This window comes from Gymnogyps californianus, chromosome Z (assembly GCF_018139145.2).
Source record: "Gymnogyps californianus isolate 813 chromosome Z, ASM1813914v2, whole genome shotgun sequence".
Classification (NCBI taxonomy): domain Eukaryota; kingdom Metazoa; phylum Chordata; class Aves; order Accipitriformes; family Cathartidae; genus Gymnogyps; species Gymnogyps californianus.
Window position 1 is genome coordinate 43,246,386 of NC_059500.1, and position 17,725 is coordinate 43,264,110.

The following is a 17,725-nucleotide window of genomic DNA, read 5'->3' on the forward strand; positions in this document are numbered from 1 at the left end:
TAATTCATTCAGCACATGCTCCAGTCTTCCCAGCATTCCTGCATCCCCCTCACATGATATTCAGTCAATCACTGCCTGCTAGTGTAGTCTTCATTCTGCATTTTGCTTTTACATGATTTTTGCCTTTCTGGGTAAAAAAAGTCTTTAATTGACAAGATGCTAGGCACAATTCAGAAGCAGCAAAGAGGTTTCCTGTTGGGTTTACGAATCAACTACATACAGCAGTCCAAGCTTTTTTGTAATCACACATAAAAGCATGCCTGCTAAGAGGAATGCAAGGCTATTATAAATAGAAAAGTTGACTAACTTTTGGACAGAGATATAAGCCACAGCTACTGTTGAAAAAAGTACACAAAATTCGGAGGAAGTAGAATTTTAGAAAGTTAAAAAGTTTAATATGGAACCTGAATTAGATCTTCATGGTTGGCAGGGCAAAATGGGTTCTCAAAGCCTTCTCATAGTAATACTCTTGTTTCCATGCTAGTTGTAGGAAAGACTATTTTCAGAAAGAGATAAAACACAGATGAAGGAAGCTTGCTTTTTAGGGAAAAGGATGATACTGGAATCTGAAATTCTAACACATTATGCATGACTTCTCATCCTTCTGAAAGCGAGAAAAACAAAAGCTTCAGACACACACTAGTACTTCACAGCATGCTGTGATTTTTATTTTCTTCACCCGATTTGTTTAATTACTTTGAGTTACACTAAGTGGACAAAAATCTCAAAATAGTAGTCATAAAATGATGACTTTTCAGATAGGAACGTAACTCAACCCTAGCACAGCTCCACTGACTTGCTGTGAGGTTCCACCAAGAAAGGGACAGTCCATTATCATTATTGTTACCACTGTACTGGTGTTACACAAAAAAATCAAAAAATCCCAATCCTGTACCGAAGAGTTTACAGTTTGGAACTAGCTGCAGTAAAGCTAAACACTATGATACTAGCAGGTGGCTTCTACATAAGTTAAAACAGGAGGCTAGTGTCAATATATGGTCATCGGCAGTAAATTCACAAGCTGAGAAGGGAAAGTAACTCAAGGGTACTGTAATAGAACATCTTCTGAAGATCTCTGCATAACCACAGTTCCTTCTCTAGCCCAGAGTATCGAAGTCTGGAATAAGCCAGAAGGATCAAGTGAGAAAGTGAGACCAAAAGTGTGATGTAGTGTCAGGAAAAGGCAGAGGAGTCAAGACTGTATTTACTACAGCTGGGCAAAGCCCCACATAGAAAAGGCTGCAGAACTGAAGCAATGAAAGGGCAGAGAAAATACTGGAGCAATTAGAGAGGGAAGATATTTAAGAAGCACCAGACAAGAAAGTCTGCTGCACTTTGGGCTAGGAAGTCAGTGCAGAGAAAGTCACAGATCCATTGAGTGGAATACAGTAATCCAGTTTGGCACAAGGTTAACAAATTAAAAACAAAGTTTTTGGCAGGAGCAAATACACACACTCCAAAATAAGAATACAAAATTAATAACCTAGAGAAGTTTAATACACAAAATGCATAGAGAAATAAAAAACATCTTATAAATTGACTTAATTATAGGCTCATGCCTCTTAGCTTTAAACCAATAAATGATAATACGAAAAAAGGCCCAGTCCTACAGACTTCATCCACAATGGGTATTGCTACATGGAACCGTTATGATAGTACTTCAAGCATGGGAGCAGAAGTCTGAAGGCAATGTCCTCAAGTTAGGAACACAGATATTAACTCCTAAATACTGCCAGTGGTATACTGTTGGAATATATCTGATAAACCAACTAGATATCCTTAGAGAACACTTAACATTAGTTCTAGCTTCACTGCGCAGTCACAGAGTATTTGTAAAGCATTACAGAAAGCTTATGGCAAGTTTTGCCTCCTGAAGTTTACTGAAAATAAGGCATTGCTGAAGAAGTCATTTGCAACTACAAGCAAGAAACAGACTCAGATCCATAGCATCTTACAATGCCATTCATGTTTTAACTACATATTAAGAATACTGTTTTGCAAATTTTGGAACCAAACTTGATCAGTCTGGGGATCCTCACTTTCAGTGAAGCCTAGGCTGCCAAGTCATTGCAAGACTGGGCTGCAATCCCATGCAGTTAACTAAAACAGCTACAGGAACTAAAAGAAAATATAACTTGTGCGCTACAGCTGTGCAGTACCATGGTAACTTTCAAACCCTTTAGCTTTTATTTCATAGATGTGCAGCATGGCTCTAACCCATGGGCATTTATGACTGATGCATCTGCATGAAGTTTCTCATGAACGTTGCAAGCTTCTGAACATCTTCTACCGTCACTGCATTGTATAAAGAGGCACGGATTCCTCCCACAGATCTGAATTGAAAAGAGGAGGGGAGAGAAAAAACAGAAAGGTTTTGTATATTCTAAAAAAAACATTAATAACATTCACAGACATTTAAACCTACCCCTACTCCAAAGGGATAAAATTCACATTATATGTCAATGAGAAGCAATATTTAATTCTTGAAGGCAAGCTTGCAGTCTAGAGAAACTCAGTATTTGTTCGTTATTTACAGATCCAACACTGTAGCCCTGTGACATCAAAAAGCTATCTTTTTTAATCCCACTAACACCACTGAACATGGGAAGGAACCCTTGCAACCAGGCAGACAAGCCGTGTAATGAAAGGCTTTATACAATGACAGAATCTGACCTCAAGAGTCACCTTCTTCAGCATTTGCACAGAGCCAGATTTATCAAATTGGAGAAGAAAGCAGAATTAACGAGAAAGCTCTGAGCCCCACCACACCTAAGCAATAGTTGAACTACCAGCAGTCTCTGATTACAGTCTCTAGACTGCTATTCCCAAGCGATGCCAAACCAATATGAGGAACAGCTTGTGGGTGAGAAAGGCTGGTAAGTCAATGCACAATACCTGCTGCTGTATCACTGTAGTAAGTTTACTCTGCACAGGAAAGGGATTCACCTGACTAACACTTACCGATGCCCTTTCAGAGATATCATGTTAAGTTCCACAGCTTTCTCAAGAAATTTCTTTTCCAGTGCTTCATCACCCTTGATACTGCCAATACGGAAAGGGACATTCATTCTGCTTCGGCTCTTTTTCTCCACTGGACACCTAGAAAAGTTGCAGAATGTAATGATTAACCTTTTTTGTGCTAAATTTACATTTTCAGCTATATACAATTTCAGAAAGTGAATAATTGCATCTGTTTAGCACCAAAGTCATTGTTCCATCATTGAAAAGGTCATTACTTTCTGTGAAAGAAAGCAACCTTTCTTTTTTAACCAAGTGTAACAACAGAAACAGTAAGTGGAAGGCTTATTAACCCTTCCTGACATACTCAAAATTGCCCCAGAGGAAAGCACAGGAGGCTTGTAAACAGATCTAATTAAAAAAATATAATAAAAACCACCACTCCACCCACAACAGTCTCAGTTACATTCCCTAGGGTGAGGTTAGCTACAGTGAGCTTTGACTAAGTCTCAAGCAGTTTCTTCACTATCTTCAGAGACCAACACACTTATTTTTACTCAGCTAGTCACAAGTGCTACCAGAATTGAGCTTCACTCAGCTAAACAGAGCTAAAGGAAGTATAAGAACATAGCATAAGGAAATTTCCATGGACATTAGGGACTTCTGTTAGTGGTTTCAGTCCACCTTCTACATGAGTATTTTTCAGAATCATGAACATCTCAAGTAGAGAAGATCTATCTCTAGAACAAATCTTGCATTGCATACATGGCCACAACATACATGAGGTGCATCACAGCTCTAATCTCATAAAATTTCCTTTAAAGTAGAAAATTCAAAAATCAAAATTCAATTTAAAGCAAAATTTCTCTTCAATTATTTTGAAGGTGGGGGGGGGGAGCTAAATATTTTTTAGTGCTTCTAGTCAAAGGAGATATGAAGCCTCCAGATTTATTCTTTCCTAAGGCTGTGATGTAGATTCTTGCAGGGATTCATCAGGAATAAGTTCTCATAAACTGCATGTAAATTTCATATCTATTATTATTCTATTTGACAAAGAATGGGTATCATTCTTTTTTAGTTCCTCCCTTGTTCCTTTGTACAGATGTCTCCATTATGAAGAGAAAAAAGATCAATTGTGATATCTCCCTATGCAATTTTTCTGCTTCAGATGCAACCAGGAAAATACTCTTAAAAAAGGCCTATGCTTTTAAGCATTCCCATATTTGAATAACTGTAGCTACGCCATAGTTTTTAGAAGATCCAGGTGCTATTAGGCAATCCAATGTAATTCAGTTAGTGCTCAGACTTTGGAAAGCAAAGTGCAAATGGCACACAGCACTTCGTGGAAGAAAGTCTCCATTCACTAAATGGCTTGTCACATTGCTTACCCAGTGAGGCGTGCCACAGATTAAGCGGCACATTACAGCTGGGAAGGCAGCTTCAAGTAAGTCTTCCTTTTAGTCATAGATACAATAAAAAAATCCAGTCTTAACTGTATTGCTTAGTAAGATGCATACAGCTCAGTGAAGCTTGCTTTGCCTTTCCAATTGACTATCTACCATTCCATCTGCATTGCATTTCCCACTCACAGCCTTACAGACAAGCTTGCCAGAAACAGATTTCTATTTGTCACAAAATGTTTTTTCAAGGCTTCATTTGCTTATTGAGGTTTATGAAAAGCCCTCAGGATTTCAGCAGAGTAAGATCACACTCCTGATCATGACAATGCTAAAGGCAAAGCTGTTCTCATTAACTAAATGGATAAGCAGAACGTATTCAATATTATGATGAAACTATACCCCTGCCAATTAAGGTTGCAGCCAGCTTTAATTTAAAATCCAAATTTAATTTACCCTATCCTAACTTTGACTTGAAAGTTAATTAGGTCCCAAAAATGTTGATTTTATACTGAAGGTGAAGGAAAATATTTTGCAGTTTCATAGTCAATTATAGTTTTTGAGCTTGGTGAGTATTAGAATTATTCCAAATTACATCATCAGCTTTTAACTATACATATTTTGGGTCCTGTGAGCTCAAAAATACCTTGCAACCATATGTAAAAGTCAGAGGGTTAAATCTGCTTTGGAAAACTATCAAAAATAACTGAAAAAATAAACTGTACATAAAGAAAGGGTATTACATTTTGACAACATCTAGGTCTGATCTTCCTCTTTCTGTTTCAAAAAGTGTTTCAGAACTTAGCACAATTAGCTAAGAAAATGCTCTGCTTGACAGAGGAAAAAGCAGACTGACTACTGAAAGAGATTGTAGGAAGAATTGATGCAAAAGTGGTCTCTACAGTTTCTTACAAGCCACTTTCTGTTTTGGCCTGTATTTCCCCACGAGATTCAGTAAGCATACAAACCAGAATCTGTGTATCTGGCTTTTGTATACTTTCCTCCTCAGCTCCTGCATTTTATTAAGTTTAGAACATATGTTATTAACATGCTTCACAACTGATCTATACAGGGTAACTTGAAATAACTTCCTACTGGAATGAGACTCATCCTTGGATAGTTATCAAGTGAACAGTTTGCACAAAATTCCTGTAGGATTCCTCAAAATTTCTATATACTGAAAAGGTAACTTTAAAAATATTCTGCAATCAGACTCTTAAAAGTTACGAAGATGTTTGGCTCTGCAACAAATATTGAAACCAAGGGGAAAAGCATAGCAACTTACACATAGAATCCATTAGATTTGTCTATAATATCATAAATCATTCGTGATTTGATTAAACTAAGTTTATCCATAGCTGCAGCTCCGCCATTATTCTTTATCCATTCCAGTACCAATCCCATGATATAAATACTGCAAGAGGAAATAACATTTTTCAGTCAGATTATTTATAAAAAACAGAAAAAAGTAACAGTGCTGTTTAATAGTCCACAAAATGTTTCAGCAACAAAATGTTATGTTTGGTTTTAGGGTGCTTAACAACCCAGAATCTGGACTATTTTACAAATTATGACAATTCTAAGCAGGCAATGTTTTTTGGACACAGATGAAGTATCCTGAAATTCAAATGCTACACAAATCTGTTGGCCCAAACTAGTCCTTCTGTGGTACAAAGCATAAGTCCTGCAGGTTTCCTGCAGCCCTGCAGGGCTCTGAAGGACATCCCCAAACACGCTGCATGGACAGCCAGTCCATTGACCACACAACTGCCTGTCAAGTCCTAGAAAGAGCCAGAGTTAGTGCTAAAGTTAGTAGCATCCACCCTATGCAGCTCTAGCAAAGACAGAGGGGTGAATCTCAAATGTATGTACATTAATAGAACCAGAAATCTAATCACATTTCTACAAACGTTAAAAATCATAATCTCATTTCTTTTGCCCACACTAACAGTGAAGTTTGGCGAAACAAATAATGATGTATCATACTTAATTTTTCATTACCATTCAAGTTCTAAGTAGAGGTCTGGAAGCCTACTGGCATCACATGGCTTGGGACCAAGTATTTCAATGCTAGTTACTAAGTGCAACATAAAAAATCCCTGAGGCCTTTTGCCTTTGTGCTTTTGCTACAACACTCAGCTTGTTCAAGTTCAGGCATTTCCCATGACTACAACAGTTTACATAAAAAACTGTTCACAAGTTTTTATGGCATATTTCCAACAAGTTTTCTTTTATTAATCCCTTCATTACAGATTCCAAGGGAGTGCTTAAACAACATTACCCTCGAAGTTTCCCTAGCACAAATCTAGCAGAAGGCTGTTTTAAACTTTGCTACTTCTAATTTCTCAGGGGATGCCAGCATCAAATCTTTGAACACTACAGGAAGACCGCAGAATAACCAAGGTTACAGATTGCCTTTTATACAAAGCACCTTATAGCTTTGAGAGCACAATCATGCCACATTTATGACAGCACGCTGTCAACTGCCCCAGTGTAAAGGATTTAAGTGAAGTACAGCCTATGCCCTTGCCAAATATACAGGGCCACGTTCACCTCTTGCCCTCACTTCCCTGAGTGAAACTTCTTGGACAAGTGAAGTTTAAAGAAGTCAGCCTCAGAGTCATCCACAAAACCCAGCCAGCTGAAATCTTTTATCCTTCTTTCATGTCAGTCAAAATGTTTCTGGAGCAATTTTAAATGCAAAATGCATTCTGGAGCTTGGAAATGAGATTTTTATAGCAAATTCATTGTTAATTTTAGCAAAGCAGATTAGGGTTAAAGAGTCAAGCTCTGTAGCGCCAAAAGGTTAAAGCCATTAGCGTCACCTTAATTTAATTTAACATCCTGCTGAAGTAGCTTTTGCAAATTCAGTTAATATTTCCTGCCTATTTGCCAGCAAACCATTAAAAAGTGCAAGGAAAAGAGAAAGAGAACTAAGAAGCTTTGCCAGTTCCTTCCAAAAACTAGAACAGGTATTTAGAGCCAAGCCAGACAGATGTGCACCCCGCCAACACTTCAATCTGTGTTACATTCTGGATTGTGGAGTGTACTCCAACATGGGTCTGTAGCATGAAGTGAAATCTGGCAAGACAGTGATCAGAAAGGAGAAATACTGTTAGTTCAACTTTATTTTCAGCTCCCTTAATCTCCCACTACCCTGTTAATGTTACTGACAGATACTGAGTTACAGCTAAAGCAGCACTTTCTTTTCAGAAGTTCTTTGCAGTGGCTAAAATAAAGCTGCAGAATTTAATTTGTTTTGCTTTTCAAACCAGAGGAGCAACCCTGTATTCAAGTGCTGAGATCAAGTAGAACTTTGGTTTTTCAAATGGAAATAGCTTTGTACTTGGAAAACATGAATGGCTGGATTTAAAACCTGGCATGTGCAAGTACACAGTGTCCAAAACAGTATGTGTGACTTGGCAGTCAGGAAAATAATCGATCATGAAATAGAGGCTTTATCAATCACTGGGGAAAAAAGACATACATACTGCCCATGTTACAAAGCTACATTCAGAAATAAGACAAAAATCCGGAAACATTGTAAGGTTAATTCCTGTCTTAACAGCAGCCCTAAGGATACTGGGTGTACCCAGCCAATAGGGCAGACGGACTGACAGCAAGAGTACATCATTACAGCACTACATATTCAACAGTATGCATACTCCTTGGGAAGACTTGTTGTGCATTGTAAAATCTGGAATAAACATATGCTTACAAGATTTACTGTTCTTTTGATAAATTAAGTTAACTGCCTTTATGTCATTGCAATAGTACACTCCATAGTGAGAATCAGCAGATTCAGAGATGCAATTAGTATCACTTAATATTCTACTGAATTTAAGCAAGCGATGGCATTAAGGTAGGCTTTATACACAGGCATCACGGTACTTTGTGCCTGTACAGTGCATTTAATATCTGTTGGACATCAGCAGGCAACTTAACTTCGCACATTCTGCAACGTATGAAAAAGCTGCAAGAGCTGAGATTAAATATCAATATAAGATTGTATTATCAAATTATCCAAAACAAAAGGAAATCTTATCATTAAAAGTAGAAATCATTATTGTCAAAGTAATTTTAAAAACTCCTGGGGAAAAAAGGATACCTGGTTTGAAGATTTTCTTTTTTAAAATAATCATTTTAGTGGACATTGGTATAAAAATGCTCCAGATTAAGAATGGGTAGATACTACTGGCTCAACACCTAAATATTCCAGTAGCAAAGCATCATTTCACTAGCTATGAGAAGCTAGGAGATAATAGTTTTAAAAGAGCAAGCTGTAGTCTGTTCTGCTTCTTGCATACATGAAATCACCAGGTACATGCCAATTTTATGATCTTGATTGCTATCAATGATTATGAAACTAGACAAACTTTATTTCTGGATGCCAAGTCAAACACTGAGGCGGTAGTCAAAGAAATACGGAATGTTGTACTACAGAATAAAGCAAAGCAATGACTAAAATGCCTTTTAAAAAAAATTCTTTTACAGTTTCATTTCAAAACTGACAGAAGTGAATGATGTAGCTAGAACAAGAAATATTAAAAAAATTTAGAAGAATACATAGTCTTGCAATATTTTATACTATTAAAACCTTTAACAACAATATTTACTATTTTCCAGCAAAGAAAATCAATAGGGATCTGGAGGTTCAAATGCTGAGAACAACCTCAGGAAGAAATTAAATCAAATCTGTACTGAGTGTTCAAGAAGCAAGACTAAGTGCCAAATTACCTACTTGCAATGACAGAAGCATCACCACTGAATTGACTAGAGTTGTGTTCATGTAAGTCAGAATTGGATTCTGAAACTTCTACAATGGAATTATGACATATGATATTTACTTCTAAAAATACTCTGTCCTTTATGGCTGAGTGTCACTAGGCAACCTCAAAGCCTACTACAGTCACGTGGCTGGACGCTTCCCATGTTTTCACAGGAATCACGTGAAACACTCCAACATACCAGTGACTTGAAGGCAAATACTCAACTTCTGAAACTTTTCTTGATAAGAGCAGCGGATGGCAGTGCAGTAGCTTTCTGAATAAAAGCTGTTAAACAGCAGGGTAACTTACCTGTAGCATGGTGGAGTGTTATACAAAGAGCCATTCATTGCTTGTGTTTTGTAATCCAGTACTACAGGGCATTCTTTCAGTGCAAATCCCAGCAAGTCCTCACGTACTATTACAACAGTAACTCCAGCACAGCCAACATTCTTCTGAGCACCAGCAAAAATCACGCCAAACTATGAGGAAGAAGAAAAGAAGGACCTGCTACGTGCATTCACTAATAGATCTTGTAACTGAGTAATACACCGGTATCATTATACAATAGGCATACAACTCAGCTGAACAGCTTGGAGAATGTGTCGAAAACGAGCAAGTTGTAGGTCAAAGAAGAGTTAGGGAAAGTTCTGACTCCAAAGTGCACTTACAGCTACAGCTGTTATCCCATGTATGTGTATTATCAGAACCATCTATCTTCATTCAGCTGAGGAAGACAATCACAACAAATTTCCCAATGATTTGCCAGATGTTTATTTAGTAGCCACAAATATTTCTCAAGGCAGCCTGTCCCAATTTCACACTACTCCAAGCAAATGTACTAAAAATAAATGCATACATAGATCACAGTCTTTTCAACCAATCTGGTATTTCAGAACAGGCATCACATAATCCACCTGTTCAAAGAGGCAGATCAAAGGCCAAGACGAATGCACTCACAATCGCCCCTTCTTTTTGCTACACACAGACAAGAAAGGTCAAACACTACTTCACTAGTCAGTAACACTTCCCACTTGTAACACACTTCACAAACATAAGCAAGTACTATGTTCTGCCTCTGTATTATCTATGAAACAGACACAGTAGTTGTGAGGCACAGGAAGCTTTAGCAGCTTAGAAGGGGTTACAGATTTTCTATGTAAGAGGCAGGATCAAAAATTATGATTCACAGTACCCTGCTATAGCCATATACGCTATCTACAGACTAAATACGATTCAGAAGATTTTTTTTTTCAGCTACAGCATCAGTGAAGACCACACAGCAGACAAATACTCTTGGACAGCTATTAACATGAACAATTTCAACATAGTTCAATATGTTTTTACTGAAAAAAGGACAACAGATAGACATGGAAATCTCAAACTTTAAACTTCAACATTTGTATCCACCACCAGATACACAATTAACAAAATAATATTTCCTTAATTTCACCGCTTAGCATCTCTGGCCATCCAGACATTTCAAAGTGCCTAATTATATGGATTCAAGTTTGAAAATGCTTTGTGCAGCCACTGTGTCCAATACTGTACCTTGGAAACATCCACAGGTCTGGACAGGAAGTTTGATGACATATCACAAACCAAGACTGCTCCTTTGACATCAGGTACAAAGTCAAACTCCACACCATGAACAGTCTCATTAGCACAGTAATAGACATAAGATGCATCTGGATTAAGATTCCAAGTGCTTGGGTCAGGAATGTCTGAGACAGACAAAAAAGAAAACCAAAGGTCACTGGAGACAAGTAATTTTCCTTGAACATGCAATTTTACTTGAACACAGGACTTAAGTGCAAACCCAGAACAATTTTGCAGTATAAAGTATTAATTAGCTTGTTATCAGGAAGATATAATTTATCTGCAAAGGAAATACACCAGTGCATTCCCAAAATTCTGTGGCGAGACATCATTAAGCTTGCAAACAGCCTTCTGGTTTTCAGCCCTTATTCCTCAAGGGATTTTCATCAGGTTTGCAATCCCAGACTACAAACTACTGCCCTAGGGGTCCAAAACAGCATTTCAGAGGAATTCAGTCACTGGGTCCAAGAATCCTACTGGCGCCTTTGGAACCACTGAAGCATCCAAATTCTCACTGGCAAAGTTCTCTAAAGCTGTGTCTCGCTGGCAAAGTTCTCTAAAGCTGTGTTCCTGTACATACCCAGAAGCATTTCAATCTTGCCCACACTGAACACAAGGTTATCTACCTACCTCCCGTTTAAGCCTGGCAACTGATTTACAAAACTAAGATTTCCTCTGTCAACAGGTAATATACAGGCATGCCCTGACAGCACAGAACAGGTTTTGCATAGAACAAATGATTCTTCCCTCCTCCAAAATATGAGGGGGAAGAAGTGTTGCTATTGCCTCCACCATTATTTACTGCCTCTTCCCTTATCTACAGCTGCCAAATGGTGAATACGCTCCCCTAGACTGGGAAGTTGTAGGTTCAATTCCTTTCTGTGCCTCAGAGGATATAAACTTATCTTCCAAGTGAGTGCCCTAATCACCAGTTAATATACTAACTCATATGGGCATATTCTTTGTCTTTCCTGTTGCCACTCTTCCCAGTTCAAATGCTGTAATTTGGACCAGAGGGAAGAAAAGTGAGCATGACTAGCAGGAGTGGAAACCAGAACTCAGGTGTCCCTGCTCCAAGAATTATTTATGTATATCCAGTGACAAATCATACACTTAGTGTTCTTGAAACAGACTCTCTCATAAAAATTCCCAATGCCTGCTACAGTTAACCTCTTTCTTCCTTCTACACTGTGGTCATTCAGATTATGTTATGTCCAGTAACAAGTTCAAAGAGGAAGAGTTGAAAATGCCTCTTTTATTCCAGAGCCAGCTGCCTGTTACAACACATGGGTGGGGAAGGTAAGTATTTGGGAACCCTTGAAAGCAGGTGACAGAATGCAGGTCTCCCACCTCCCGGGCCAACAAGGTTAAGTCCCCAATCTCATTATTGAGTGCACCTGAAACACCTCACAACACCCCTGCAAATAGCTTAAGAACTCAGTTAAAAAAATCAGATAGCCCAGACCATTTCCCTGCCAACACACATTTGCTTCTTGCTACTTATTTTCTGGGATCTGCTCAGCCTAGTTTCACAATTCTTTTCTGGTGGAGCCTGCTAAACCATCTAACAGATCTCCCAGTGATCAACATGGAGAGATGTGGCAGGCAATCTTTTGAGTGCTAGGCAGTCAACTCTGTAACTAGTTAACATTCAATAACCCAACAGCTGAGTTGGACCAATTTTTAGAGCAATTCAAAAAGCTAAGCATTCACATGGATAGATGTAATCATCAACTTACTTGTATAGGTTCCTAGTTTTGGATGAACGATATTTACTTTGGCATACTTCTCTGCTTCTTTAGCTGCTTTTGCTGACCAAGCTCCAGTAACCACATAATCTGCATGTCTTCCCTCCTTTAAACCGATAAGATTAAGTGCAACTGCACTGAATTGAGCAGATCCACCTCCTTGGAGGAAAATAACTTTGTAGTTTTCTGGTATATTTCTGCATGCAAGAAATTACCATTTATATTATTCCCAGAAGACACAGGATGCATACTACTTGATATTATGCATTTAACAGCAACTGAGGAAGAACACTCATTTAGAAGACTCTTTGCCAAGAGGTTAGACCAAATCCCATTAATTTACCTCAGCACTGATCTTGAGTAACAACTTAAGAGTAATGCTATACATTTTACTGATAAAAATTTGCTGAAGACAAGCTTTTTTCCTTCCCTTGGATAGCATTAAACAAATTCACTCCTGAGTAGCTCTACTATCATAGTACACACAAACTTGAAAGCTATTCCAGCAGCATTAATGCTCACTTGTAATTTTGTCTATTGCTAGCTTCATGGGTTTTCTGTCAGGCTAAGAACTTCACACCAAAGTGCTCACAGTAGAACTCAGCTTTGAGATCCTTCAATTTGAAAGTGCAACTGTATAGCAAATGGTACATGCTGAGCAAGTGCCATAAGGAGTTGTTCATACAGTCAGAAAAACTACTTGTTCAAATTATTCATTAAAACCGCTTTGTCAATAATTCTGGCTGTGACTGAGAGTCAATCTTTTATATGACATGACCAACATTATTAACTACTATGAGAACATTAATTCTAATACACAATGTATTTATTTCAATCTTTTAAAAATGTGTCACACTACAAATAGGAAAAGGGCTCCTGATCAGTGATTCTAAAACACATCCATGGAGCTTACGTCAGTAAAAGACTGATGATGAGTAATGTACAGATCACCTCTATACCACTAGAGAACTGATTTCTATTGTTTCCACTTATTTCTTGAAGAAAGTTGATGCCCTTCATGAATTCTATGAAGGTGACAAAAATTAAAATTTCAGAAGAAAGTCAACGAGTTAGTGTATAGTAGACACATAAAAAGCATCTTAACCTAATAAAAGCCCTTTGTCACGTTCAAATAAATCAGCATCAGACAAACAGAAGACCAATGTCCTCTCCAAGATTATTACTCTACCAGACACAGTATCTAAACAAAAAACTCAAACACACAAACAGGTGCTTTCAAGGAAAGGTCTCCACATCAGTCATTATTGATGCAACTAGCACAAGCATAAAACAAAAATAAGCAGGAAGTAATTCACTTACAGCAATTCACGCATGAGATTTTCAGCCGTATTTAAAATTTTTGTGAAATCTGAGGTCCGATGGCTCATTTCTTTGGTGGAAAGGAAAGAGGAAATAACATGAAACAAAATGGTAATACATGAATGCAATTCAAAAATTGTATTAAGCTTTAAACCTTTTACACCACAGACCCAAAATGCCTGAAGGCTCCTATTCCCAGCTCCAGCTCCTATTTGTTTTGCTGAGCCTTCCTAAATACCCACACAAGACTTATACCTCTAGTCTTGTCCAGATCCAGACAAATCCAGTCCATTCACATTTGGCATCCACATGACCTTACTACCGCCAGGAATAACTACATTTGCATGAAAAAACTACTCCCTAGAAAGCTGTAAGTTTTCTTCACTCTAAGAATCTTCCCTGCTACTAATGCTGTAGCAAGTATAGAGTAAGGTACAGGGGTTTGTTTTGTTCTTTTATTTTTAACAAGGCTTCTTCATGCAGTAATTCTAACTAAACATTAAGGACACTTAATATTAATTCCTTTTATTAAATACATATGCTTTCTTCCATCTGTAAGAGTGTACAATTTAAACATGAATCCCAATCCTGCAGAGACTGCTGCATTCTACTGTTAGCAACCAGACAATTTCACAGGAGTAGTAAAATGCTGACCACCTTCTTGCATAAAGTTTTTGTGCAACTGGGGCTGAAAAGCCAGTCAGCTACCCACATGGCACAGAAGACACCTCCTCCTTATGACAGAACAGCACTGCCTTCCTGATGGGAAGGATGCTATACATCAAATACCTCTGAAGCGTTTTGCCACATAGTATACAAGATACTATATACAGTATCTATATACATATACACACAGACACTTATAGTATGTGTATATCTGTGTATAGTATGTGCATATAGTATTTTATAGATACATATAAAATCTTTTTTTATATATTGCCTATATATACACATATATACACACACATCCCTGCCCAAAGATCCAAAAGTACTAATGTTTTACATATGATTATTTATCTTTTTTGTCTCTAGTCCTTTGTTTTGGATCACTAAACATCTGGCTATGTATCATTTTATGGTCTCCTGACGACTTGTAGAAAATCAGTATGAAGAAGTATTCTCTGGACATAAACGTTACCAGAATAAGGTATTAGAAAAGAAAAGGAGCTGAAATACCAAGATCAAACACTCTTATTAAACAAGTTGGTTAAACATCTACATTCTGAAAAATATAGAATTTTTAAAGTCTTACCAAGAACACTTATACCAAGTCCTTTGTAGTCCACCAATTCTTTCTGTGCTTCTAATAATACCTAACAAAAGAAAAAATCCACAAATAAATTAAGGGAATTTTCCACTATCTGGAGTCACTGATGCATCATGCATATGCCAGCTGCTCCACATTGCAATAACCTGACACTTGTCAAGTGAGATTAACAGAAGTATAGTCACCAATATAATTTCATTGTATCTAGTAGCTGAAGGCTTTTCATAAGATACCATAATTAAATCATATGCTTGTTGTGGAGACCATGTTTTAAGTTATTATTTCAACAGTTACATTTCCAAATTTGAGAATGATTTCTAGGAGTTCAATGGAACTCCCAACCTTTTACAGAACACTTAATGTTTGCATTGAGTACTCTTTCTAACCAAGCATCTTAAATATCCACCCCACCACCCTGTGTTCTTTCACTTGACTTGTGCAAATAGGACAACCAAGGTACTGACAAAAACATACAGAAAAAAATCAGCTTGGGGAATTGGATACTCCAAACTGACCCAACAGGATAAGGCCTGGTTTCATAGAATGAAGTCCCACACTTTTTGAAGATGAGCCTTCTCTATGTTATTGAAAGTTAAGAAAGAAACTAAGCAAAATTTCGAGACAACCAAAACACACAGGTCACTCCTAGGAGCCTTAGTCAGGTAATCTGCTGCTTCAGCCTTCAACTTTTCTTTCTTCTCCCATAGCTCTCAAATATCAACAAAGTGGAATTAGATTCTAACCATTGGATCTGCAGCTTCTGATTTCAGTAAATTCATGTGTGAGAGCCAGAACATTCTTAGTTCCTCCTAAACAAAGCAGGAGGAGAGGGACCCCCAGCAAAAAAGCCACCAAAAACGCTGTATGCATGCGCCCCAGGATCTGCCAAGAAGCCACATGCTCTGGACAGTTGCAGGAACAAGAAATCTACCTTGCTGACAGGGTATCTGCACAGCCTGTCAACTGTAACAGCTGGTCACCAAGAGGTCAACCAGAAACAACTGTGCTGCTTTTGATGTTAGAGATTGTGAGGTTTTAACCACTGTGTTTCACGTGCAAACTTATCCATGCCAGAGGAGGGCAAAAGAAGTCAAAGGGAACACACAGACTGTTAGAAAGTGCTTGTTAAACTGCTTGATAAGATCCAATTCTGTTAGTAACATTCTCTATCTGACAAACTGGACATGCCTTACAACAGACATTTATGATATGCCTTGTAACAGCCACGAAGAACTCTGTCCACCTTCTTGCTTCAGTGAGTCCAAGCACTTCATATGCAGCATCAGCCCACAATCAAAGTGAAACAATCGAGGTGATACAGTACTCCGTATAAGAGTACTGCATTTTCAAGAGGGGAAAAAAGATTAATAATACAGAGTTCAGCTATGCTCTCCTCAAGCCCTAAACCCAGTTTTCAGTACTCTCTGTTGGGGAGTTGGACACTGCAGCAGTACTAGTAAGAGCCCCTTTTGGAACCAAGGGATCAAGGCAGAACAACAAATTTCTTTGTAGTATAACCTACAAAGGACATTTCCATGAGAAGAAAGAAGGGGGGGAAAAAAAGCTGCTGTATGGCAAATTTGTTTACCTAAAGAAAACTGTTAAAGAAATAACACATAAAATAAGGAAGAAAGCTGTGAAGGGAAGTAAGAAAAGAACAAAAAATTTCCACAATACGTAACTCTTAAGTTGAAAGTCAGATGCATACAATTTGGCAGAAGCCACCCCCTCTCCATATGTAACTGGATAATCTATGGCTGCTGATGCAACTTTCCAGAGGGTTGAGTCTACACTATACTCATTATCATTTTTTAAATAAAGAGTTTGCCGGGAATTACCATGTTATTTATCAGCTGACAAATAACATACTCAACATAGCAACCCTTGTGCATCTGAGGACTTACTTTCCCACGCCAAACTGATACAGCCCTTGACGAACGACCATACGATCAGATTCAGAAAAAACTCTGGGAAAGCAATCCTAAAACCACGCTAGGGTGCGTTTCCAAAAAGCGAACTTACCACGGCATTTAACTGGGGGGGGGGGGGGGGGGCGGGGCGAGGGAGAAATGAAGTTTCGCTGCCATGTGGATAATTGTTTTTGTTACTATTTACTCGAGCTTCCCCAGCCCCCGCTTTGCAGTCGGCGCCCGCGGAAGCCCCCGGCGAGCCGGGCTGGGAGGCAGAACGCCCCCGCAACGCCCGGCGGGCATCCGCCGCTGCCCCACCGCCTCCGCCCAGGCGAGAGCCCCCTCAGCCCGCAGGCAAAGCCACCCGCCCCCGCCAGCACGGCTTGCCCCGGCACCGCCGGGAGGACGAGGACACCCACCCCCGCCCTCCGCAATACCCGGGAAGGGACCCCGGCCCCTACTCACGGAGCGCGGCAGTTTCGCCGGCCCGGCCCCGAAGTTCGCCACCTGCCGCCCGCTCTCCATGACAGCGCCGACGACCACGACCGCCGCTGCCGCTGCCTCGGCCTCAGCCGCCGCCGCCACACAACAGCCGCGCCGCCGGCCCCCGCCGATATAAACCCCCCGCCGCCGGCCCGCCGATTGGCTCCTGCCACGCACACCCAGGAGGCGGGGCTGCAGCCGGCCCGCCCCCCCCATTGGCCCCTCCGGCGGCGCCCCGGCCGCCTATTGGCAGCGCGGCCACGAGGAGGCAGCGTGA

The 17,725-nt window shown here is 39.3% G+C and overlaps 1 protein-coding gene across 2 annotated transcripts; it reads right to left on the reverse strand.

Moving 5' to 3' along the window:
* Nucleotides 1–646: 646 nt before the first annotated feature.
* Nucleotides 647–17,490, reverse strand: PSAT1 (phosphoserine aminotransferase 1). 2 transcript variants are annotated; one of them, XM_050913495.1, is made up of 9 exons: nt 17,431–17,490; nt 15,041–15,101; nt 13,789–13,858; nt 12,460–12,665; nt 10,673–10,845; nt 9,434–9,603; nt 5,641–5,769; nt 2,962–3,099; nt 647–2,333 (listed from the first exon to the last, which is right to left on the reverse strand). In XM_050913495.1, exons 1-9 carry the CDS (start codon nt 17,488–17,490, stop codon nt 2,228–2,230), a joined length of 1,113 nt encoding a protein of 370 aa, XP_050769452.1. In that variant the 3' UTR covers nt 647–2,227. The 2 variants fall into 2 exon arrangements, with proteins under 2 accessions (XP_050769452.1, XP_050769453.1); XM_050913496.1 differs by lacking the exon at nt 2,962–3,099.
* Nucleotides 17,491–17,725: the final 235 nt, after the last annotated feature.

Excerpts from the sequence above, each read along its gene's own strand:
- PSAT1 (XM_050913495.1), bottom strand. The coding sequence starts at position 17,490 with ATGGAGAGCGGGCGGCAGGTGGCGAACTTCGGGGCCGGGCCGGCGAAA. Across the intron at positions 9,604-10,672 it reads GACCTGTGGATGTTTCCAAG|TTTGGCGTGATTTTTGCTGG; the intron begins GTACAGTATTGG and ends TCTTCCTCATAG. Across the intron at positions 3,100-5,640 it reads AAATCTAATGGATTCTATGT|GTGTCCAGTGGAGAAAAAGA; the intron begins GTAAGTTGCTAT and ends CAACTTTTCTAG.